Source organism: Chlorocebus sabaeus, chromosome 16 (assembly GCF_047675955.1).
Source record: "Chlorocebus sabaeus isolate Y175 chromosome 16, mChlSab1.0.hap1, whole genome shotgun sequence".
NCBI classification, from domain to species: Eukaryota; Metazoa; Chordata; class Mammalia; order Primates; family Cercopithecidae; genus Chlorocebus; species Chlorocebus sabaeus.
Genome location: NC_132919.1, coordinates 42879060 through 42905070, shown reverse-complemented (window position 1 = coordinate 42905070; position 26011 = coordinate 42879060). Strand labels below are relative to the sequence as shown.

Here is a 26011-nt window from a genome sequence, read left to right as displayed (position 1 = left end):
TTTGCTTTAATACAAATGTGCATGATAGAAGAGTAGTGAATTAAAATATACTGGGAAAAGGGAGTCCTAATTCCATAAGGAAAGAAAAATAAGGCAGTATTTGAATGTCACATAAATCTCTTGGTTCTAGCTAGCAAGCCATTTCACCAGGTCTTAATACCAAAATATTAAAACATTAGGTAGAACCTTTCAGTTGTGCAACTTACAATTCCATTAAGAGATAAAGCTATATTTTAAAATAAGACACAATTGATGAAGGTTTAAAATAAAAGCAAGTAAGGAGATCATACTGCAGAAAGGTAAGTGGTGGGGGCAAATAGGAAAAAGGTGATAATAGGACCTCAGTTGCTGTTTTTATTTTGGTTTGTTTGTTTACTTCTTTCTTTCTCTTACCTCTGAGGTCAAATATTCTTGGGAAGAAATCACAGTTTCTTCTGGGTTTATTTCCTTGCTGGCATTTATTTATTTATTTTTTATTTTTTTTAGAGACAGGGCCTTGCTCTGTTACCCAGGCTGGAGGGTAGAGAGTAATGTGATCATGGCTCACTGCAGCCTCAAATTCCTTGGCTCAAGCGATCTTTCTGCCTTACCCTGCTGAGTAGCTGGGACTACAGGTGCCAGCCACCACACTCAGCTAATTCTTTCACTTCTTATAGAGATGGGCACTTGCTATGTTGCCCAGGCTGGTCTCAAACTCTTGGGCTCAAGTGATCCTCCTGCCTCAGCTTCCCATAGTGTTGAGATTACAGGCATGAGTCACTGCTCCTGGTCTGTAAAATTCTTAGTTGTAGTCCTTACAAGATTCTAAAACTTCATTTTATACTGAAAAGATTGTTTTAAATACTGAGAAGTTGGTTCCTTCTTGAAGAACAAGTTGAATGGATTACAAATCAAATGAACCAGAGGCTTGGAATTACTCAATGCCATCTATTCCAACACTCACTTTAGAGTAATTTTAGTTTTTTCCCCTTTTTTCCTCTTCTTTTTCTCTTCCCTGACTTTATTTCTGTTCACCTTATTTGTTGTCGTTGTTACTAGGATTGTTATTATTCGGTTTTTGTTCTCCTTCTCTTTCTTTCTCTTAGAATTTATTTTTCTGTCCCCCATCTCTGTTAATCTTTCCTCTTTAGTTGGATCCAATGTGGAATTGAAACATAAGTGAAATACTTTTAAATGAATGTTTACTTCATATTCTTTAAAGGATTTTGAAAATTTTATTTTTAATAGGAATCCAAGAGAGAAGAATATTTTATATTCTTAACTTCAATATTAGAGGCATTGAACATTTTATATTTCTCTCTCGGAAAAAGCTGAATTCATTATTATTATTTTCATTACTTTCTTGTGGTGCACTAATTTTTTTCTCCACATATATATTTTGTCTACATATAGACACATATATATTTTGTCTAACAAAATATATATAGACACATATTTTGTCTAACAAATATATAGACAAATATATGTCTTATTATATATTATATATATCTCATTATATATATTCACTGATCACATATTTGCTGATTATATAATAATTATATATAACTAGGCATAAATGATGTACATACTTTTATATACTATATAATAATATATAGTATAATATATAATGTATATAATATAAAATATATTACATAATATATAATTATATATGTAATTATATATTATTAATAATATATAATTACTTATATATAATTATATATTATTTTATATATATTATAATTATAATTATATAGTATGTAATTATATATAGTATATATTTATTAATAAAATATATATAGCATATATATTTTAATTATAATTATATATAGTATGTAATTACATATCATATATTATATATTATCATTAAATATAATATATAATTACATATTATATGTAATCATATATAATAACATTATATATAATTATATAATACATAATTATGTATACTATATAATATATAGTATATAATACATAATTAGATTATATAATATATTATATTATATAATATATAACATATATCATATATTATTATACATTATATTATATATAATTATATACTATATATGTATGTATATTATATATTATATTATATATGTACATAATATAAAATTGTATATACATTATACATATTATATATGCTATATAATATTGTATATAATTATATGTATATGATTATAGGTATATAATTACATACATATATTATATATAATTATATACATAATAATTATATATTCACTGGTTGGATATAAAATCAGTGAATATATCACTGAATATATATAATGAGAAATTTAATATGTATTGAATGTAAATATATATATTTTACGGGTGTTTATATATAGTCCCATGAAATATATATGTTCAATATGTATATTCTCTCTATATATTCCCATAAAATATATACATATTTTATATATATATTCCTAGGAATATATATATATATGAACCTGCCCTTTTCTTAATGTCAGCTTCATCTGAACTAAACTTATTTCTTTCCCTTTCATGGAAATGTAAGTATATAATATATAAAGGGTAGGTTCTTAGAAGCTGCCTGTGAATTTATGGTGTTTCGTCATTTAGTTTGTATTTTCATTATAAAAGTGAAGATGGTGGCCGAGCATGGTGGCTCAAGCCTGCTAAACCCAGCACTTTGGGAGGCCGAGGCAGGCCTGAGGTCAGGAGTTCGAGACCAGCCTGGCCAATGTGGTGAAACCCTGTGTCTACTAAAAATACAAAAATTAGGCATGTGTGGTGGCAGATGCCTGTAATCCCAGCTACTCAGGAGGCTGAGGCAGGAGAATTGCTTGAACCCGGGAGGCAGAGGTTGCAGTGAGCCAAGATTGTGCCATTGTACTTCAGCCTGGGCGATAAGAGCAAGAGCAAGACTCCGTCTCAGAAAAAAAAAAAAAAAAAAAAAAAAAAAAAAAGTGAAGATGGCTTCTTGCTCATAAAAGAAACAAATATTGTCTGAATGGTTTTCAATATAGTTTTCAAATCATGTATTTAAGAGAAAATATAATGTTCTGATAAAATAAGAAACAAATTAAATTAAAAATAAACATCAAAACCTGAAAACAAAGTAACTGGGATTATCTTCACGTTTGTTACAGATACTTAACAATCCAAAAGCAAAACATTGCTCATTGTCAAAGCTGGCAGGGCAGGCTGGCCAGGCCCTCCTCTTCAGTTTTCTACAGGAGAAACAGAAATTGCATTTCTCATGTTTTCTTCACATGTTGGACACCATCAGACCTTCACAATCAATGGACTCTATAATTTTTTTGCTTTTAAGCTTTGTTTTTGTTATTTCTTCTGTCTAAAAAGCCATCTCCTGTCCTACCCTTCAAGATTCCAACATACTTTTGTTCTTCTGGAAAAATGACTATTTATCTTTTAAGACAAATCATCTTATCTTTGGTACCTGAGTCTAAGATGAAATTGGCCATTCAACATTATTCGAATATTTCTTGAGTATCTTCTGTGTGCCAGACACTCATGTCTCTGTGGACTCTTGCATCCTATGCAGACTTCTAGCAGAGGATCTGCAAAGCTTTCTTATCTTTCATTGTCTAAGTCATGCCTGAACCTGCTTCCTTCTGTTGGGCAGCAAAGATCAGATGGCAGGGTCATGACACTTTCCCTTTACTTCCACATAGGTCCTGATGGAAAGAAGGGGTCTAGTAAATCTCGAAGTAAGTACATAAGTTTCTCTGAGCTCAGGGAAGGGAGGGTTAATAAAAATACACAAAATGGAGATAATAATTCAAAAATTTTGGAAATAGACTAATGAACAGGGGAAACACATACAATTCAACATCAACAATGAGAGTGAAGAGAGAGCAGGTAGTGTTCTGGGGACAGATACACCAAGCTGTGGGACCTGAGAATTATTTCAATGAGTTTTCAATAACTTTGTATTGGATCAGGCCGGCTTTGAGGATTGGAGACTAAACTTTTTGATGAGGCATATGGAAGAAAATATTATCAGTGATCATCATCATAGCTAACCCTGTGTGTCAAGAACTGTCTCAAGTGCTTTTGGTGAATTAACTCATTTAAATAGCCCCAAAAGCTTCGCTGTCCAATCACTATCCCTGAGGCATAAAGAGGTGACTCAACTTAACCATGGCCATACAGCTAGCCAGTAGAAGAGGCGGGATTTGAATCCAGGCTCCAAGCTTTGTTGTTTTAGTTGTATGTATTCCCTATTCTGTCTCAGAATTGGGAATAGAATGTGAAGAGCTGGTAGCTACAGAAATAATAATGTTCTGAAGTCTGAACAAGTTCAGTGGGATTGCCTTGACTGGGTGCAGTGGCTTACATCTATAATCCCAGCATTTTGTGAGGCTGAGGCAGGAGGATTGCTTGAGGCCAGGAGTTCAATACCAGCCTGGGCAACATAGTGAAATTCCATCTTTACAAAAAAAAAAAAAAAAAAAAAAAAAAAAAAAGCCTGGCATGGTGGCATGACCCTATAGCCCCAGCTACATGGGAGGCAGAAGTGGGAAGGTTGCTTGAGCCCAGTTCAAGGCTTCAGTGAGCTATGATCACGCTGCTGCACTCAAGCACAGGCAACAGAGCAAGACTCTGTCTCTTAAAGAAAAGAAAAACAACAACAAAAAAGTGGTTGCCTTGAAAAGAAAGAATTTGCAAAGAATAGGCTTGACTGGAGTTAGTCTCATTCCTCATCATACACACACAGACATGCACACACACTCACACACACAGCCCCACACTCTATTGCATCCTTTCTCAAAAGTCAGTCTCTCCTGTGAGTTGCAAGGACAGCAACATCAGAAATGTATCAGTAACCAACTCCATTATACTATAGTATTGCTGACATTTTGCATTTGAAGAATTTGACTAAAGACCACTTTGGGCTTCTTACCTTAAACAGTTGCTTTTGTCACAAAGAAAGTGACGAGAAAACAGCAAGTAAGACAGAACTCTCACTTCCTTTGCCAAGCAGGACACATGTACCGAGAGAATTGGAGCCACGATAGGGAGCAGTTTGTCTCTATGGAAAGTCTATTGGTCTCTCCCCAGTGTCCCTTAGCCAGCCTCATACCATGGTGCTTTTCTTCCCTAGTGGAGCAGGATCCCCCAAAGAAAGTCCAGGCCCCTTTGGCCAGTGGGGCCCAGGGGCGCTTGGCTGCATCACCACCAACCGGATGGAGGGCTGGGCCTCAAGAGTGGCGTCGGGTGCGTACTCCTTACTGGGATCCTTGCCTCGGCAGTCGTATAGCACGCAGGAGATGAGGAAGACCAGGAGCAAGATGACGTAGCTCGCAACTAGGATGATCAGGTTCAAGGTGACAGGGTCAATCTCCAAGTAGAATTCCATCACTTCTCCCAAGGCGAAGAAGCGGGTCTAGAGAAAGGCAACTGGGATCAGTTTGGGCGTTGCAGAGAGCAGATCTTAGAGCATCGGAACAGCTACATTGGCTCTGGAGTAAAAATACATTAATCCCTACTGCTCCAGGAGACCTCGAGGATTAAAGCTGCTCGGTTTAATATCTTAAGCTTGCTGTTAATACCACAGCCACCAAAACACAGAAGCTGTCTCTCATCAGTTCACCTACAGAGAGAGAAAGAGAGAGAGAGAGAGATGGCTCATGAGTTACTGGATCATGGTATATAAGTAGAGCATTCACATAATTCAGCACCCACACAGGCAGTTTGGTGAGCAAAAGTAAGTACTGCTAATAAGCACTCCAAGATGACAGCTAAAAAACTGGATTGTCTGGGACAATTGTGTTGTCTTTGTATAAGGCATGTTTAGTGCCATGTATAGAGTGATTTGGAAGATCAGGTCAGTAGGCTTTGGAAGTAGATGTGATTCTTCAACAAGAAGAAGATACTGGTGCCTGATATTTCCACCCTTTCTTCATTTGTTGCCATATTTCTCATTAGTTAATTTAAAGCTACTTTTTGAGTACTTACTTCCTGTGTTTCAGACACTTCACTAAGCAAAGGGGATATGGCGGTGATAAGACAGAGAAGCAGGTAGTCTAGCAGGAAACATAGCCTTTAAACAGATAATTGCACAATTCGCCATTTAAGAACAGTGGAAATCAGTTTATAAGGGACAAATAGAGGGTAAGAGGACAGCATGTCCCAGTGTGGGTCAAAAAAGCTTCCACGCAGAAGCGACATTTAACCTATGACCTGAAGGATAAGTAGAATTTAGCTAAGTGAGAAGAGACAGGGAAGATTCTTCTAGCCACAAAGAACTGCATATATGAAGACCCGAGCAGAAAGGAACCTGGAAAATTGCAAGCACTGAAACAAGGCCAGTGTGACTGGAGCGTAAAGAGAATGGGAGCACAAGGTTGGAGAGGTAGGCAGGGGCCAGAAGGCACAGGCACTTGTGGGCCATACTCAGGACTTTAGATATGATCCTAGAGCAATGGGATGCAATGCTGCTTTTGTGCAGGGGAATGACACTATTGAATTTGCATTTTAAAGAGATTCCCCAAGGCTCCCTCAAGGCCTTGTTTTGCAGAAAAACAAGCAGATTGAGAAGAAGATCAGATACTGATTACAGTTATTCCTTGATGTACAAATCACTGTCCTGCCTCAGTTTTAGCCGTGTCCCAATAGTCCTGCATAGGGCTACTTCATGGGCATGTGCCTGTGCAGCTGCACAACGTTCCATGCTCAGAAAGAGCTCACACTTGGTTTAATGCTCTGCTGTTACCATCTTGAAATTCTTAATTTTTAAGCTTTGCACTGGGACCCACAGATTACGTATCTGGTCTTGGTCTCAGATAAGTATTTTTGACCAGATAGGGCATCAGTAGCCTTTTCTCCAATAGTGATAGGACTTTTTTGGATACCCTAGTTGAGAGCTGAAGCTCCCAAAGGTCTGCTGGTTTCTTAGTGTTAAGCTTCAATGGGCTAGTGGCTTCCTGTCAGGCTCCTTTATACTGAGCTTCCATGGGAACCTGAGGGTTTGAAGATGTTGTAATATGGGGTTCTTATGCATCTGGAGACCTTTTTCCAAATAATATCTTCCATGATTCTATGTTCCTGGACTAACTTATGGAATTATACTCCAGAAGACGCATGATGCTGAAACACCATAGAGTTAGGGTCAGCCTTTTTGTAATCTACTGGGTCTCTTATGAATACAGATACCTGGATCAACCCTAGATCTACTGAGTTAGAATCTTTGGGGCTAGAGTCTGGGGACCTGTATTAATAAAAATCTTCATGGATAAGTTTGATCTCTTACCAGGATGGAGAATCATGGCTATAAAAGTAGAAAAAAAGGATGCGAAGAAAATGGGCCAATATGCGGTCACCAGGGCCTTGGTGATCTGTGAAGAGCTACTCCGGGGGGCATTCAACGCAGAATTCAACACTGTCCAAGGTTTTGAGTCCAACAGATTCAGAGAATTAATTTTGTGCTTGCAAGGACATAGCTTTTTCTTCCTGAAGGCAGATCTACAGGAAAAGTCCATTTATAATTGGAAAGTTTCTTGGTAAGCACAGAATCACACAGCAAGTAGAGTTGTCTGTTGCATCTGTAAGTCACGTGCAATGCACCAGACAGAAGCGAGGCTTTAAAAGGCAGCATTATGCACCAGATGCCTACTTTCTTTTGCCCACTCGGGACTCTAGATTCGTGACTTCTATAGTAAACTGAGTCTGGATAGCCCAGGTGCCTCCATGTAACAATATTTAGGGGAGTTATTTGGTGACTTTAAATAGATGACACAAGGATTGGTTAAAATTGACTCTGAAATGAGAACTGCATACAGTTTAGTCCACATTAAATTAAACTGAAATATATGCAGCAGATCTGCTCTATTGAGTGGAGTTTTCATATCAGATCTAGGTTTCTCTGGGCAATGGTGATAATCCTTAATTATGGTGTGTGATCTGGTCTGGCCTCTCTTCTTAGATTGCCCCCATTCTGCTGATATCCGTGGTGTCCCAGAATGTTTTGTTCAAGGTTATTGTATTTGGTTCCGGTATCTTATTTCTGTTAGCAGAGAGTTTTTTGTTTCTGTTTCCACCAGTGCTCAAAGTTCATTTGAAGTCCAGTCTCATGAAGGCTTCACTTCCTTGCAGTGTCTTCGGTGAAATGCTGGGTGCTTGTTTTACTTAATTAACCCGGATGGCTCCTTTATTCATATTGGGGCTAACCTCACCCCTGTTTCCTTCTTTTGCTGTCTTTAAGGAACTTTCCTCTTGTGCCATCTAGTGGCCAAAGCAGGGGCTGCTAAATAAAGAAAAAACTTGGCAATAGGCAAACTGGGACGGCTGTTACTAATCAGCGTGACAGGGTGACACAGGTAAAAAAATAACAAGCTGCATTTCAGAAGAACCCCTTGAGGTTGTCTGGGAATATGAATTCCTTCGTTTATTACAAATATGAGTTGTGCACTTACCATCTGCTAACAAGGTACTAAGCACTTTAGAGCTTGAAAATGTGATACTGAAACCACACTATATAACCAATGTAGAGCCCAGAGGAAAAAAGGAATTATCAACCCCATTTTTCAAAACGAGAAAATTGAAGCTTAAAGAGGCAGTGGAATTCTAATGAGCTTATTCTCATTCCCTTTTTCCCTCTCACCCTCTCATCTCTCTTTTCTACTCCATAAAATATGAATAAAACATGTACATGCATAACTTATTCTATAGAGCATTCGAGACCCATTGGACAGGTATTCCATGGGTCTTCAATTGTTTACATATTTATTTTCAGTGTAGTCCATTTTGATGGCTGGCCTGGAATATTACTTAATAATATCAAATAAATATGTGTCCCATATAAATACATTTTCAGGTAAGTAGAGTTTATTACTTAAAACATAAACATATTTTTGTATATCAACTATTCTGGATGAAAATTTATCTCTGGCATTTCAGAGTGCCTTGCTTCCTTGATAAAATACGGTATTCCAAAAGTCTTAGTGTCTTATTGAAGCGTCAACTTCAGAGGCAAAAATGTTATAAACTTATTAAAAAAATCATTGGGAGTTTGATTATTTCACAGTTGAGGACATTCAGGCACAGGGACATGACTTTCTCGTGTCCAAACAGATAGCAAACGACAGAAGCAAGACAGTAAGGCAATGTTTTTGAATTCTAGTCTAGTGGTTTTTTTTTTTTCCCCGCTGGAACTATTGACTAGATAGAATGGAAAGTGAAAGAGGGAAAGATGCTGTAGATGCTAGAAAAGTGAGAAAGGCAATAATGAATAAAACCAAATGCTAGCCATCTAGATTTTCAAAAGTCCACTCGTCCTTCAAATTTGTGCTAAGAGGACATAACCTAACTTTCAACCTACCACCTTCTCAGCCTCCTACTTGTAGTCAAGCAGGTGTCTCACTTGGGAGCCTCACCTGGGAGCCTCTGGAGAAATACTGCCATATTTTGTCACAACTTCAAAGTCTTTCCTTCCATCTATAGTGGGTCGAATAATGTCTCCCCTCAAATTCATCCCCCTGGAATCTCAGAATGTGGCCTTATTTGGAAATAGGGTGTTGGCAGATATAATTAGTTAAGGGTGAGCCCTGAATCCAATGACTGGTAAGCAGGCCATGTGAGGGCACAGAGACACACAGGGAGGAGATGCTATGGAAAGAGAGAGAGGGATCGGAGCGAGGCATCCTGCACGCCATGGAATGCTAAGGACTGCAGGCCACCAGCAGAAACTGGAAGACAGTCCTGGGACAAACCCTCCCTCAGAGCCTCCAGAAGTAAACAACCCTGCTGACACCTTGATTCCAGACTTTCAGTCTTCACAACTGTGAGAGGATAAATTCCATTCTTTTAAGTCATTCATTTTGTGGCATTTTAGTGTAGCAGTCCTAGGAAACTAACATACCACCTATCTAATGTGTGGATAAAACCAGATGTGGCTTGGAGTAAACCATAAGGTATATACCAAGCCCTTTTAGATCCTCTTCTACTTTATTTTGGTGCTTGCCCCTTGTAGACCTGAGCTTGGTTCCTGGCCCTTTCTTCTCAGGTATGGCTCCATGAAGAAAATGCATGGGATGAAAGAAAATTACTGTATGTAAAATGTACTTCTATAAAAAATAGAGACCTTTGGTTTAAAATAGCACTTGGCTGGAAGCCCCTGATGTAGCCTTTTATATCTTCCCAGTAAAATTCCTCAGAAGACACAGAAAAAAAAGAAATAAAGACCTACAAAACAATGAAAAACAACGTAGCTGGGAATAAAATTTTTAAGACGCTATGGTATTGCTTCTCTCTCTCCTTCACAAGACTTATTTGAACCAATTTCTCTTCTCCTTCATCCAAGATTTTTCCAAGGGTATTGACTCTCAGGAGAGATACAGCCTGGAAGAGTCAAGTTCATCATTCTTGAGCTCCTTTGTAGAATTCTGTACACTTATAACAAAGTCCATAGACTTTGAGCCAGGCATTGTGGGGAAAGCAAAGGCCATTTTTAGAATTACAAAATATTGGCTTTGTGTATCAAGAGACCAAAAGCATAAAGTTTATATAACAGGCCAAAATATAGGAAAGAGAAAGTGAGGAATGTGAACAGTCTTCCTATTTTCTTTTTTTTTTTTGAGGCAGAGTCTCGCTCTGTTTTCTAGGCTGGAGTTCAATGACATGATCTTGGCTCACTGCAACCTCCGCCTTCAAGCAATTCTCCTGCGTCAGCCTCTCAAGTAGCTAGGATTACAGGTGCCTGCTATCATGCCTGGCTAATTTTTCCTGTTTTTAGTAGAAACAGGGTTTCACCATGTTGGCCAGGCTGGTCTCAGACTCCTGACCTCAGGTGATCCACCTGCCTTGGCCTCCCAAAGTGCTGGGATTACAAGTGTGAGCCACTGTGACTGGCCAGTCTTCCTATTCTTAAGGAAGATTTGAAAAAGGAATTCCAAGAGGAAGGTGACAAGAGCGTAGATGTTAGTGTATCCCTAAGAAGACCCTTCTCCCCAACACTACCTATACCATCTCTTAGGAGGAAGACTATGGAATCACCTAGATGGACACTCCAAGGCAGAAAGGCTTGGGCTTTGATTATACAGTATATCTTGAAAGACTACCAGGTTCCTGGAGAAGTCTCATGCCATACATAACACTGACAGCAATATGCTGGAATAGTAGAGAACAATGTCTGAAAAGGTAGCTAATTAGGTAAACCAGGGCTACATTATTATTGAAGGCATACTAAGTGCAGGGAAAATAATAGAGTTTCTACGTCTCTGAAATGGGATTGAGAGGCAAAAGGTGAGAGATGGGCCTGGCACAGTGGCTCATGCCTGTAATCCCAGCACTTTGGGAGGCCAAGGCGGGTTGATCACTTGAGGTCAGGAGTTCAAGACCAGCCTGGTCAACATGGTCAAACCCTATCTCTACTAAGAATACAAAAAACTTAGCTAGGCATGGTGGTGCATGCCTGCAGCCCCAGTTGAGGGAGTCCCAGCTCAGGAGGCTGAGGCAGGAGAATCGCTTGAACCTGGGAGGTGGAGGTTTTGCAGTGAGCCAAGATCGTGCCACTGTACTCCAGCCTGGGCGACAGAGTGAGACTGTGTCTCAAAAACAACAACAACAACAATAACAGCAACAAGAAGTTGAGAGATGTCTGATTGAAAAGACTCCATGGTTCTTATTACCAAGGTCACAGAGTGAAAAACTCGGGTATATGGAGATATCATTTAGTGATGTGGATGACTGAGGAAAAGTAAACGAGAGAGGAGTATCAAGAGTTAATCCTTAGGATTAAATTTGAGATGCTGAGAAGAAAGCTGAATATGTGAATTCAGATATTAGTGGAAAAGTTAGTGTTGCAGATATAGATTTTAGAGTTATCAATATATAGGTAGTATTTACAGTCACGGAACTGAATGAGATGACATTAAAAGGAGGTGTACACTGGGAAGAGAAGAGGGATAAAGACAGGGCCTACAGTATCCCAACATCTGGATGTTAAACAGAGAAGAAGAAATCAACAAATAATAAAGAAGAGTGAACAGAGAGATAAGAGGAAAACCAGAAGAACATAGTGTCATGGAAATCCAGGGGAAAGTGTGAGTCTTAGTCCGTTTTGTGCTGCTATAACAGAATACTTGAGACTGGTAACTTGGCTCATAGTTCTGGAAAATGGGAAGTCCAAGATTGAGGGCCAGCATCTGGTAAAGGCCTTGTTGCTGTGTCATCCCATGGTAGAAGGTGGAAGGGCAAGAGAGAACATGAGAGCAGAGCAGGGCGGGGTGAAGAGGGCTTAATTTGTCATTTCATCAAGAGTCTGCTGTCTTGATAACTAACCCACTCCCACAATAAAAGCCTTAATCCATTCATAAAGACAGAGCCCTCATGGTCAAATTGCCTCTTAAAGTTTCCACTTCTCAACACTGTTGAATTGGGGATTAAGTTACCAACACATGACCTTGGGGAACACTATTCAAACTATAGCACTGGGTTCAACAAAGGCAGTGACCAACTAGGTTGAAAGCTGCTGAGTGATCGATCAAGCAACATGAGAATAGACAGCTGACTGTTAGTTTTGAGATTTCGCTAAAATCAGAAGGGGTTTTCATAGGGTGGGATGAGAAAGAAAACCCCTAAAAATAGGTGGAGAAAAGAAGGTAAAAAAGTAGACTGCGAGTAAAAATAATTTTGAGGAGTTTGGTTGTGAAATATTGAAGAGAAATGGGCAATAGCTGGAAAGCAGGGTGACAGTGAAATAAAGTTGTTTTGTTTTTGTTTTAGATGAGTGATATTAAAGCATCATGTGAGCCCATGGGTTGTGAGTTGTGAAAGGGCAATTGATAATATGAGAGAGAAAAGGAAAAGTTGTATGAGAGAGAAATGGATAATACGAGAGAGAAAAGGAAAAGTTCCTTGAACAGAGATGAAATCCAGAGGAAACATGGAAAGGTGGGTCCCAACTAGAGGCAAGGACAACGCTTCCATTTATCAAGAGAGAGGAAAAATAAGTAGGTTTAGAATAGCTTTGGTGGTGAGAATATGAGGTTTGTTTCATCTGCTATTGGAGGTTTTTTTTTTTTCTTCTCACCTGGGAAAGAGTTAAGATCATTAGCAGAATTTGAGTAGAGGAAATGTACTGTGTATTTTAAAAAAGGAGAATTTTTGAAATAGTTACTTTGGCAAAAAGAAAGACAAATATCCTAGAGAAGTAGGGTAGGAGTGCTGGGCAGTGTTGAATTCCCCTTTGACATGGGTTTTCATGAATTGAAAGTGAGATATTAGTTCAAAGTAGGCAGATAGTTTGGTTAAGCAGATTGGAGGTTAGTCAGTGAACAAAACAGAAGGTGGTGGCAAGAGGGTGTTAGGAAGGAAATAGTCCTGATACTACACCAAAACCTGTACATTGGGTAAGGAGGGATATGAAGGCATGTGGTATGTGGGTGGAATGTGGCGGGAAATTGTGATCAATGGTGGATTGACTGCAACTGTGGTCCCTGTATGGTCAAAAGACAGTTGGAGCAGAGAAGAAGAGCTGGCACACTGGGAGGACTGGCAGTGGTGCTTGAAGAGGAGTATGACCGGAATTGAGATTCTGAAATTATTTGCAAGGACAAGATGTAGGGAAGACCATGAGAGTGTATAGCAGAAGGGCATGTCTTTGGAGTTGAGATAATAAAAAATCTGCAGGGTCAGAGCGTTGCTGAAATTGTCAAGAAGGGCAAAAGCGTAAGAGGGAAGAGAATGAGGTGAGCTAAGTGCTCAAGTCCTTGGTGAGACAATGCTGGTCAGGAGGTTCCTAGACGATTGTGAAAAGAAGAGGCAATTGGCGAGTAAGTCTGACACCACGCCAGCTCATGATTTTGATGGAGAAAGGTGAAAAAATGTTTAGAAGCAGCTGTTCAGGGTTGTAAATCACCTACTTAAATTGTAGGTCCTGAAGTATGTGGGTATATTACATTTTTGCAGTTGCTCTAACTTTGTGGCTTAAAACAGTGGCAGTTTATTCTCTCATGATTCTAGAGGCCAGAAGTCCGAAATCAGTACTACTGGACCAAAAACAAGGTGTTGGATGAGAGGGAAGCCACTGCAATAGTAGTAATAATAACTTTTACTTAATAAAAATTATCTTGACCAGCAGGTACTGTGGCTCACACCTGTAATCCCACCCTTTTGGAAGGCCAAGGCGGGTGGATCACCTGAGGTCCAAGACCATCCTGGAGAATATGGTAAAACACTGTCTCTACTAAAAACACAAAAATTAGCCAGGCATGGTGGTGCACGCCTGTGGTCTCAGCCACTTGGGAGGCCGAGGCAGGAGAATCTCTTGAACCCAGGAGTTGGAGGCTGCAGTGAGCTGAGATTGTGCCACTGCACTCCAGCCTGACTGGAGTCTTGTGACAGAGCAAGACTTCATCTAAAAAAAAAATATATATATATATATATCATGAACTAACATCTCAGAATGTATGAAAGAAAATCAAGGAAGGAAAAGATGAGTGGAGCTAGGCTAATTTCTTTATCTTAAATAAGAAAAACAAAAATGACACAAATTCCTCTTAACTTCAGCAATTAGAGAGGAGAGTTTTGTAGCTTGCTTTTGAAAGTATTGACAAGAACCCTTACAAAAAATAATTGTACCATGCTAGCTACCCTGTTTTAGGGATAACAAATGTGATCACTTCCCTGGTCTGCTTTCCTTTCTGCTGCTCTTGTTCCCTTTTCTGGTTAGAAATGTTTCACACCCATGATGACATTCTGTATTTCCTTATCTGAATATCATACCATCTGGAGGCATTCTGCATTCCTTTTGGCTTTGGACTTTTTATAACCTGTGATTAGGGTATAGATGAATAAAGATGTCTACTTTATCTCTCTCTAGTTTCCTATGTAGGATTTATATAATGTTAGTGTTCATTTATTTGATGTGTAGATTGGACTTGGGAGGACACGCGTGGATTTTAGATGTATCCTTGGCTCCAAGATGTAGAGAATGCTCAGATGCAACTAAAACTTTGACAGTGTTAATTGTCAGGATGCCGAAAGCAACCCAGAGAGGGAGGTATGAGCACCATATGGAATAGCAGAAAATCCTGGGGGCTCTACATTTAAAATATATTAGGAATGCAAACTTCTCTTACCATCTTCACCACTTTGACTTTTTTTTTTTTTTTTTTGCCAACTCACTGTTACCTCCTGACTTGACAAGTGCAACTAGCATACCTGCTTAGATTTCCCCACCACCCCTCACCTGGTCTATTTTCAACACGATAACCTGAGTGAGCCTTTTAACACACGTCAAACCATGTTCTTCCTTTGCTCAAAACCTTCTAATAATTCCCCATGTCACTCCATCAAAAGCCAGCATTCTTACAAGGGCAGTAAGGCACTGCACAAGCTGGCTAACCTACCCCTGTCCTCTCATTTTCAAATACTTTCTCCCTCACCTGTTCTACTCTAGCCACTTGGGTGTTTTTCAGACACTCCAAGCCACTACCATATCAGGATCGTAGTACTTGCTGTTCTGTCTCCATGAGATGTTCTCTCTCCCATTATCTGCATAGCTGGTTCCCTGCTTCCTTCAGATCATTGCTCAACTATGGCTTTTATGGCTTTCCGTGACCATTCCTTGTAAAAGAAAAACCTCCTGTATTAGTCTGTTCTCACATTGCTAATAAAGACACCCCTGAGACTGGGTAACTTACAAAGGAAAGAGGTTTAATGGACTTACAGTTCCACGTGGCTGAGGAGGACTCACAGTCGTGGCAGAAGGTGAATGGGGAGCAAATTCACGTCTTACGTATGGGCAGGCAAGAGAGTTTGTGCAGGGGAACTCCCATTTATAAAACCATCAGATCTCGTGAGGCTTAATCAGTACCATGAAAACAGTATGGGGCAAACTGCCCCTGTGATTCAATTATCTCCACCTGGCCCCACCCTTGACATGTGGGGATTATTACAATTCAAGGTGAGATTTGGGTGGGGACACAGCCAAGCCACATCACCTCCCTCCCTAGGCCACTCCTTTATTCTGCTTATTTTCTATGGCACTCATCCCAATCTGACATATTCTTAGTGTTGTCATGCATTTTGTTTGTGATATGACTCTCCCCACTAGAAAGTAAGTTCCATGAGAGCAGGGAGCTTGTTTTATTCACTGTATCCCTGAACATGCCCAGAGCATGGCAGGCACATTGTAAGCGTTGAATATATATTTGGGGAATGAATGGATGAATAAGCCATTCACAAACATATCTCTTCCAATATTTGGAGATAATGGTAATAAAAAAGATCTTGACAGGGGATTAGAGAAATATTATAATGAGGAAAGAGGTCCTAGCCTAATACTCTGGGCTGATTTGTGTTCTCCAGAATTCATGTATTGAACCCTTAACCCCTAGGACCTCAGAGTGTGACTGTATTTGGAGAGAGGGTCTTTAAAGAGGTGATTAATTAACAAGAGGCCATTAAGGTGTTGTCCTTTGAAGAGGAGGTAATTAGACCACACAGGGAGACAGCAGGGATGTGCATGCACAGCAAAAACACCATGTGAGGGGCCGGGCGCGGTGGCTCACGCCTGTAATCCCAGTACTTTGGGAGGCTGAGGTGGGCAGATCATGATGTCAGGACATTGAGATCATCCTGGCCAACATGGTGAAACCCTGTCTCTACTAAAAATATAAAAATCAGTTGGGCTTGGTGGCACATATCTGTAGTCCCAGATACTTGGGAGGCTGAGGCAGGAGAATTGCTTGAACCCAGGAGGCGGAGGTTGCAGTGAGCCGGGATTGTGCCATTGCACTCCAGCCTGGGTGACAGAGTGAGACTCCATCTCAAAAAAACAAAACAAAACAAAAACACAAAAAAGAAAAAAAAACATGTGAGGACAAAGCAAGGAAGCAACTGTAGACAAGCCAAGGACGGAGGCCTCAGAAGAAACCAGACCTGCAGACATCTTGATCTTGGACTTTCCAGAGCCTCCAGAGCTGTGAGAAAATAGGTTTCTGCTGTTTAGGCCACCTAATATCTGGTATTTTGTTATGGCAGTCTTGGCCAACTAATACATCCAACTTTAGGGAAAAGCAATATTTTGAGTTGGGCTTTCAAAGTGCCTGGCTCTATTTATATGAAGCCGAATGGAAAACATAAGCTCATTAAAAGTTTCTTTTTTCAGAAAAGTTGTTTCAAGTTTTGAGTATAACATATTAATATCTAACCTCCGAAGAGAGTTTTTCTTTTTCTTTTTTTTCTAAGTTTTATTTTAGGTTCAGGGGTACATGCGCAGTTTGTTACATAGGTAGACTCATGTTATAGGAGTTTGTTGTACAGATTATTTTGTCACCCAGGTACTAACCCTAGTACCTAATATTTATTTTTTCTGTTCCTCTCCCTCCTCCCACTCTCCACCTTCAAGTCGGCCCCAGTGTCTGTTGTTCCCCTTTGTGTCCATAAATTCTCATCATTCAGCTCCCACTTATAAGTGAGAACATGCAATATTTGGTTTTCTGTTTCTGCATTAGTTTGCTAAGGAAAATGACCTCCAGCCCCATCCATGTTCCTGAAAAAGATATGATCTCATTCTTTTTAATGGCTGTACAGTATTCTGTGGTGTATATGGACCACATTTTCTTTACCTAATCTGTCATTGATGGACATTAGGGTGATTCCTGTCTTTGCCATTTTGAATAATGCTGCAATGATCATACACAGCATGTGTCTTTATGGTAGAATGATTTCTATTCCTTTGGTTTTATACCCAGTAATGAGATTGCTGGCTTGAATGGTATTTGTTTTTTAGCTCTCTGAGGAATCACCACACTGCTTTTCCACAATAGATCTGCTTTCCAAAATAGATCTAATGTACACTCCCATCAACAGTGTATAAGCATTCTCTTTTCTCTGCAACCTTGCCAGCATCTGTTATTTTTTGACTTTTTAGTGGTAACCATTCTGACTGGTCTGAGATGGTATCTCACTGTGGTTTTGGTTTGCATTTCTCTAGCTCACTAAAAGTTTCTAAGGGTCCAGTGGTTTCAGGAAGTCCATTATTACTAAGAGAAAATGGTATTCTATCCCTACTAGCAATTGTATAAAGCTAGAGAAAAAGGTGCCCTATTACTAGTAGCAGTTGTATAAAGCTAGGATTGACTTCAATACTGGATTAGTGGAGGATCACCTAAGAGGCAGACTATCATCACATTGTCATCATTACAATTCACGGGGACTGAGAGCTTACTATATGCTAAGTTCTCTTTGAACTGCTTTACACGCACTGAACCATCCAATCCTCCCAGCAACTCTATGGAAATTTATCACCCCATTTTACAGATGAGAAAACTGAGGCACAGATAGGTTGAGGAAGTTGCCCAAGGTCGTATGTTTTTACGAGGCAGAGCCAAGACTTGAATCTAGTCTGTGGCAATGGAGGCTGCACTTGTGACTTCTATACTGTGCCTCCTTTTATCTATGTTCCCCTGTCTACAGAAGGCTTTTTTTTCTCTAACATTTAGATGTGCTAGTTCTTAGCTCAGCCTTCTGTTAGCGCCAACCTAGTTTTCAGATTTATTTTTCATTATTCACATATATTTAGAAAAACTGTGTCATCCTTTGTCTCTGCACTTTTCCTAAACTCTCCTTCCCATTACCTTGCCTCATTGGTTGATTGATTAATTGATTGATTGATTGCTGTTCCAGTTTCTTATGCCTTCTTTGCTCATCCTTACCTAAAATCCATCTTTAATACCAAGTCCAAATCCTACCTCCCCCATAAAATTTTACACTACCCTTCTCCTCTGAAAATTTCACTGTAAGCACAACTAATTTAGAATAATGTACTTCTCTTAAAATTATTTTGATGACTCAATATTCTATACAAATCTTCCTAAGACTTAACTTTTCACCAGTTTTGTGTTACGTCTTCAAAATAGATTTAATTCACTGAGGATAGGGACAAAATATCTACTATATATGATACTTTGTACATAATGAAAGTGTAATAGAAATTTATTGGTTTTTTTTTTTAAGACAGAGTTTCAGTCTGTCACCCAGGCTGGAGTGCAGTGACGCGATCTCGGCTCACTGCAACCTCTGCCTCCTGGGTTCAAGCGATTCTCCAGCCTCTGCCTCCCAAGGAGATGGGATTACAGGCTTACACCACCATGCCCTGCTAATTTTTGTATTTTTAGTAGAGTTGGGGTTTCACCATGTTGGCCAGAGTAGTCTCGAACTTCTGAGCCCAAGTGATCCACCCGCCTCGACTTCCCAAAGTGCTGGGATTACAGGCGTGAGCCACCACACCGTTACAGAGCTGTAATTGATTTGTTTTGACTTAGGAAAACAAACAAAAAACAGTGGAGATAGAGGAAGGAAATAAATGTGGCCAACAAGGCCATTCTAATTTATAGCTGGCACCAATTTGAACGAATTATATATGTTAGCTCCTTTAATCTTTACGACGTTTCTGTAAGAGAAACACTATTATTATTATTATTAACTGTTATTATTATTTGAGATGGAGTCTCATTCTGTCCTCCGGGCTGGAGTGCAGTGGTGCCATCTCGGCTCACTGCAACCTCCGCCTCCCGGGTTCAAGCGATACTCTCACCTCAGCCTCCCAAGTACGTGGGATTACAGGTGTGTGCCACCACATCCAGCTAATTTTTTTTTTTTTTTTTTTTTTATTTTCAGTAGAGGTGGTGTTTCACGATGTTGGCCAGGCTGGTCTTGAACTCCTGAGCTCAGGTGATCCACCCGTTTCGGCCTCCCAAAGTGCTGGGATTACAGGTGTGAACCACTGCGCCCGGCTGAGAAATACTATTATTATTCCCATTTTACAGATGAGGGAAATGAAACCTAGAGGTACTATGCAGTTTGTCCACAGTAACACAGGGCAGGCAGCTGCAGTCTGCCTCCCTGCCAGCAGAGGGCATTAAGAGACCACGACCATGTGTAAGTCTAAGATTTATGGTCCAATTTTCCTTCCCATCAGGAGCAGGAAATGGACAATAATGGCTTTTGGATGATCATGGAGTTTTCTCATTTTCCACTTCTTTATATCACCAGTGACATTCTTTGGGCAACATCTGAAAAAATAAGCTAATTTTTTCCCACATGACCACACACAGTTTGCCTCTGGCTCATTTCTCTCCCCTCCCCACACTCTCAGTCTTCTTCCCCACTTCCAGGAACTGTTTTCCCCTATAATAATGCATTTGCTGGAATTATCTGTGGGGAATTTCCAAGTCCCAGGATACCACCAAGCCTCAGGGCTCAACGGTGACTCTACTCCCCTCAGCTGTTGGCCCTCAGCACTCTTAAGATCATTTTATTATTGCAAGCCTGAAAAATGAAATCACTTCAGAAGAAGATACCCTCCCAGTTCTGCAATGCACTCAAAAAGTATCTTTTGGATGATGTTTTGTTTGGCAGATTTGTAGTTTAAAATGGTGGTGGGGGTGTTTTGTAGGAACAGAATGTGATTCTGCTCTATGTCCTCATGTTATTGACCATCTTCAAAAAGGATTTTTACTGCTAGAATGTGAGAAAAAGAGAAAGGAAAAGTTATTTGGACCAATTATCTCTGGCTGCTACGGAACATTCAGAGATGAAAGCTGCCCACAGCCAGAAACAATATTTCTCTCCTGGTGGGGAGTCTCTGGTTTCTTCACAGTCCTTAACTTCTCAGAATATGGTTTAAGTAGCGAGAATTTAAAATTTAGCCAAGATCTAGTGAGCCGTAGCTTCTAGAAGTCAGGGTACATCAGAGAAAGGAGGGACTAAGAACATTTGGTGCAATCCACTGATTTTATGATCAGGTTGCTAGGCCTGTGGGATCCAGTTTTACTCAGTCTGTGGCTCTTTCCCTCACCTTTACTCTTCTTGTCAACTAAAGTGACCTGTCAGGGAAACTGTGTTTTCTTTATAGGTTTGCGTGATGGTGACACTATAGGCAATTTGAAGTATCTTTTTCCTTCTTGGAGAGAAACACTGCATGTGCACGCTTACCGAGAGAGGGCACCCTCTGAGCAGGAATTGTCTCTTGTAGTCCATTGTACAGTCAGAAAAAATAGGCTGCCACTCAACAGATCAGGGGAGAAGGGAACTATCAACTTAGGTTTGAACACCTTGTATCTGTCCTCAGAAAGCATTAAACTTAGCAGGGGTGGCAGAAACCAGGGTCTGCCTACTTAGCCCCAGAAGAGTAACGGCTACCCCTTTTTCTGCACCTGCGTGCAGCTTCATGTGCGTGTTCATGCTGGCCTTTTCCTGAAATGCCTTTCCCTTTCTTCCTCCTCTGGAAAACTGCTAGTCACTGGCCAGAGTTTTAGGTTGCACCCGTCACTTTTCAGCCTTCTCTCCTCTATATTCCAGAACTTTTCACATGCCAGGATTAGAGCACATCTTACCCATTATTTTAGTGTGTCTTACTGTTTGCACTATGAAGTCCTTAAAAATCTAGATTGTGTTATCTCATTGTTCTCCGACTGCCTAGCCTCATGTGAGGCACAATAATAAATGCCTGACAAGTGCTCGTTGCCTATGTGAACACATAAATCAATACCATCGCTCACGATTATTTACTAACCAGGATAACATCACAGGTGGGTGGGATTATTCAAGGAAGTTCTTTTTTTTTCAATTTATATAATATATATTTTTAAAGATAGGGACTTGCTCTGTCACCCTGGCCTGAGTTCAGTGGTGCGATTATAGCTCACTGCAGCTTCAAGCTCCTGGTCTCCAGTGATCCTCCAGCCTCAGCCTCCCAAGTCGCTTGGATTATAGGCACACACTACCAAGCACAGCTATTCACGGAAGTCTTTTGTTTTTCTTTTTTTTGAGATGGAGTCACGCTTTTGTCGTCCAAGCTGGAGTGCAGTGGCATGATCTCGGCTCACTGCAGTCTGCCTTCCGGGTTCAAGCAGTTCTGCCTCAGGCTCCTGAGTAGCTGGGAATACAGATGCCCACCACCGCATCTGGCTAATTTTTGTACTTTTAGTAGAGTCGGAGGTCTCATCATGTTGGCCAGGCTGGTCTCAAACTCCTAACCTCAGATGATCTGACCGTCTCGGCCTCCCAAAGTGTTGGAATTGCAGGTGTGAGCCACTGCACCAGCCTCAGGGAAGTCTTAAACCTGTAACGTAATTGTTTTTACTCTTTCTGCTAAGATGGAAGAAAATGCAATTTGCATATAAAGAAAAGTAGCTAAAGAGCTTTGGATGAAGAACCAGGAAATCTGGGTAGAATTGAAGCTCTGCCACAAACTGCCTGTGTGATGTTGGGTAAGTCACTTAACCTCTTTGGGTTTTAGTGAACTCATATTTTCAGGAGATTCCTTCAGATGTTTGTTCTGGGTTTGTCTAGTACTAACTATTTAAACTTGTGTAAAGTAGAACTTCTAGATGTTCAGAATATGGTTAAAAAATGCTAGTTTTACAAATAAGCAGGAGGATTTTGCCCAACAACTCATAATTAATTTACCATGAAAAGTATTTCATACTATATATCCAGGCTGGGAGCATTGGCTCATGCCTGTAATCCCAACACTTTGGGAAGCTGAGATGGGTGGATCACTTGAGTCTAGGAGTTCAAGAACAGCTTGGGTGACATGGTGAAACCCTTCCTATACAAAAAATACAAAAGTATCCAGATGTGGTGGCACGAGCTTGTAGTCCCATCTACCTGGGAGGCTGAGGAGGGAGAATCACCTGAGCCCAGAGGTCGAGTCTGTGGTGAGCTGTGATGGCACCACTGCACTCCAGCGTGGGTGATGGACCCAGACCCTGTCTGAAAAACAAACAAACAAACAAAGACACAAAACAAACACATTTTATATAATATTGAAACCTAACTTTTCCTTCTCAATAAGTTAGCCCATGCAAATACAGCTCAGCTGTAGCAGATAAATCTTCGTTGCTCATTTAGGTGAGTACATCCTCAGCCGTCTTGCTGATCAACTGAGACTGTTTCCGTCATCATTCATAGAAGACGCAAAGAGATCCCTTTGGGGATGATGTGTTTAACTAATATTTCATCATCAAACTGAAAGCTGAGTTCTCCTCCAAAACCCTAGTGAGGAAAGAGAAATAAAAGAGAAAGTTTGATCTAAAAACAACAAAGCTTCATAAATCCCCAGAAGGATCTCTAAACTCCATGGGGATTTGGCAAAACGTCATTTGGAATGGATTGTACATAGCCAGGATAGGAACCTAATTTGGCTTCCAGAGATTGACTGAGGTGCTAAAAGGTCAGGCGGTAGGAGAGAGGAGGATTACAAATCAATCCAGCCCAGGGATGTGAAAATAGTTGGTGCTGCTCTAGGAACTCAGAACGATGTGGACTTCACCCTCCTCTCTGCCATTTACACACTACACCCTACGGTCCTCCTTTGGCAATTGAAATATTAGTGGAGGCAGAAGGTTTCCCTTTTTGCAACTGGGATGGGAATCTAAGAGATTGTAAAGCTAGTTAATACAGACTGCCCCAAAGTCAGTTAAAAATGCAGGAAAGGCTGGGCACGGTGGCTCACACTTGTAATCCCAGAACTTTGGGAGTCCAAGGCAGGCGAATCACAAGGTCAGGAGTTTGAGACCAGTCTGGCCAGCATAGTGAAACCCCGTCTCTACTAAAAATACAAAAATGAGCTAGGTGTGGTGGCGGGCGCTTGTAATCCCAGCTACTCAGGAGGCTGAGGCAGGAGAATCACTTGAACCCAGGAGGCGGAGGTTGCAGTGAGCTGAGATCATGCCACTGCACTCCAGCCTGGGTGACAGAGCTAGACTCTGCCTCAAAAAATAAATAAATAAATAAATAAATAAATAAATAAATAAATAAATAAATAAAAAATGCAGGAAAGCAGAAGGAATTGCTTGGATGTAGAAATTCTCATTTGGGAATTGTCTGAGGGGAAGGAGGAAGAAATAAGTGACAGGGTTTTTTTGACCCTCTTCCCTTAGGCAAGTTCAACCATTAGATTCAGGCAGCCAGGCACAGGGAAATAAATAAAATTTCCTATTTGAACCTACCTAATAATAATGATTTAATTTCCCTTCTCCTCCCCATAGTCATGACAAAAGTTGTAGATTTTGTGGACTTTCAGATTCCACTTCTATCTCCTTCCAAGCCATCCTTCTGAAGCAAGATATCTTCTTAAGCACTCCTACCATTATCAACTTTTAGTGGTTCTCCATGGTTATTAAAGGCCAAACATCTCAGGTATGCAAACATCTCTATAACCCCAATGCTGCCTGCCTTTCCCTTTTCTTCCATTGGCCTCCCCACATGCCCAAGCTTCCCTCAATAATGTGGCTGTTACTTGTAAGTTCATGCCCTTGCCCTCCTGTTGGCTTGGTGAACCCTCATGGATTCTTCCAAACTTGCTCCAGTTGTCACCTTCTTTTGAAGTTTTTGTATCTTCCCATGCCAGAGGCTTTGATAACCTCCTTATATTGTCTTAGCCTGGTGTATACACCAGCTTCCAGTATTGTTTTCATTTCTCTTTCCCTAACTACACTGTGACCATTTATTATTCCTACTGTGGCCCTACTCCCTAGTAGTGTCAGTCATAGGACTGATGAACAATAAATATTTGTGGAATCAATGAAGCTCTTGGTATCTAACCTTTGGCCTTGATAAAGTGAGCATGTTTTTATGTATTGGCTGACGTACTGAAAGAAATAAATGTCAAAGAGAACAAGTCTTAAATTGTGTTTTTCCTTTGGAATCCAACTCTCTTTTACTTTGTGTGGGCTACTTTTATTGTGACTAAACATCAGTACACAGTCACTTTTTTACATAAACATGGAGCTATACTAGACATAATTGTTTAAGAAGTGAAATGTAACCATAATAAGTGAGGAGGACACAATAGTACGGAATAGGCCCCAAGTAGGAGTTAAACAAACCGAACAAGGGTAAGATAAAGTGAAAGATAAGGAGATAACATTCACAGGGATATTTGCCATCATGTGGAAGAGGTATTTCTCCATTGTGTAGAAATACATATGTCACCCAAGTGTCAGTTGTGTGGGTGACCCCAAGTACCCTCACTTTCTAGTCTGAGCCTGAATTTTAAAATTGAAATAAGATATTGCTATTGAAAAGTCTCACCTGTGTAATTTTGTAGAGTTTACGTCTTTATGCTCCATTATGCTTCCTAAATATTGCTCCTCATTTCTCTGTTAACTTTCTTTTTCTCTTTTACTGAAGCTTTGGAGTAATGGAGGAATGATGGCATAGCATCATGTAGACATTAACTTGAAACTGAACATTAGATACCTTTGTGCCAAAAGTCATCAGCCATTCTTCACCACAGGGAATATCTTGCTGGTTCGGCGGAGGGCTGACCTTCCTTCTTGTAGCTCATACCTTCTCCTTATCTCCATTCACTTCCTATTGTCTTGCCTGGGTTGCTCACTGAGATTCAAAGTTCTTCTCACTGAATCGTGCAGTGCTTAACTTCTCTTTTAATTTTCCATGTCCTTCCAGACTGTGCCGTGGAAAGGGTCACATAGGTGAGGTCCAACACAATGAATGTTACTTTTTCAGCGAACAGCATCTCCACAGATCTGACGCTACTCTGCAAATGTGCAGACGAGACCATAGTTTGCTCTTGTTTCATATAGCAGTTTTCTTCTTTGGGACACCCATAGAAACAACTGCTTTCTAGACTTAGAATTTTCTGAAGCCAAAACCACGAAAATCCAGAATGTCTGACCTGAAAGCAACATTAGAACTCAAACAAATAGAATATATATGGTTTTTGTTTTCTTTTTCTTTTGTGTATACATTTTCAGCAGTTGACCCTCACGGTACGAAATCCAGGAGTGTAAAGGCAACATGGTTATGCTATTCATAACTATTCATAACTATTAAGAATAGTTATGCTATTCTTGTAGCATAAAAATTGGCCATGATTTGAAAATGAGTCAGATGCTATCGGCAGGCTTTCTTCAGACCCATTCTTCCTTATTTACTCATGCTTTATGTCACCCCAGTTTAGTGATTTACTTTTAGTGGAATTTAACTTAAATGTCTTAAAATACTATCATTACATATATTTAGCTTTGAGGACAGTTATAAATTTAACAAGCTACATGAAATATATAGTTGG

At 40.0% G+C, this 26011-nt stretch overlaps 1 protein-coding gene across 1 annotated transcript; it reads right to left on the bottom strand.

The window, feature by feature from the left end:
* Nucleotides 1-5038: 5038 nt before the first annotated feature.
* Nucleotides 5039-5455, bottom strand: SMIM36 (small integral membrane protein 36). Its single transcript, XM_073005566.1, has one exon. It carries the CDS (start codon nt 5318-5320, stop codon nt 5039-5041), a length of 282 nt encoding a protein of 93 aa, XP_072861667.1. The 5' UTR covers nt 5321-5455.
* Between the last annotated feature and the right edge of the window lie 20556 nt (nt 5456-26011).

Coding starts and splice junctions, on each gene's coding strand:
- SMIM36 (XM_073005566.1), bottom strand. CDS start 5,320: ATGGAATTCTACTTGGAGATTGACCCTGTCACCTTGAACCTGATCATC.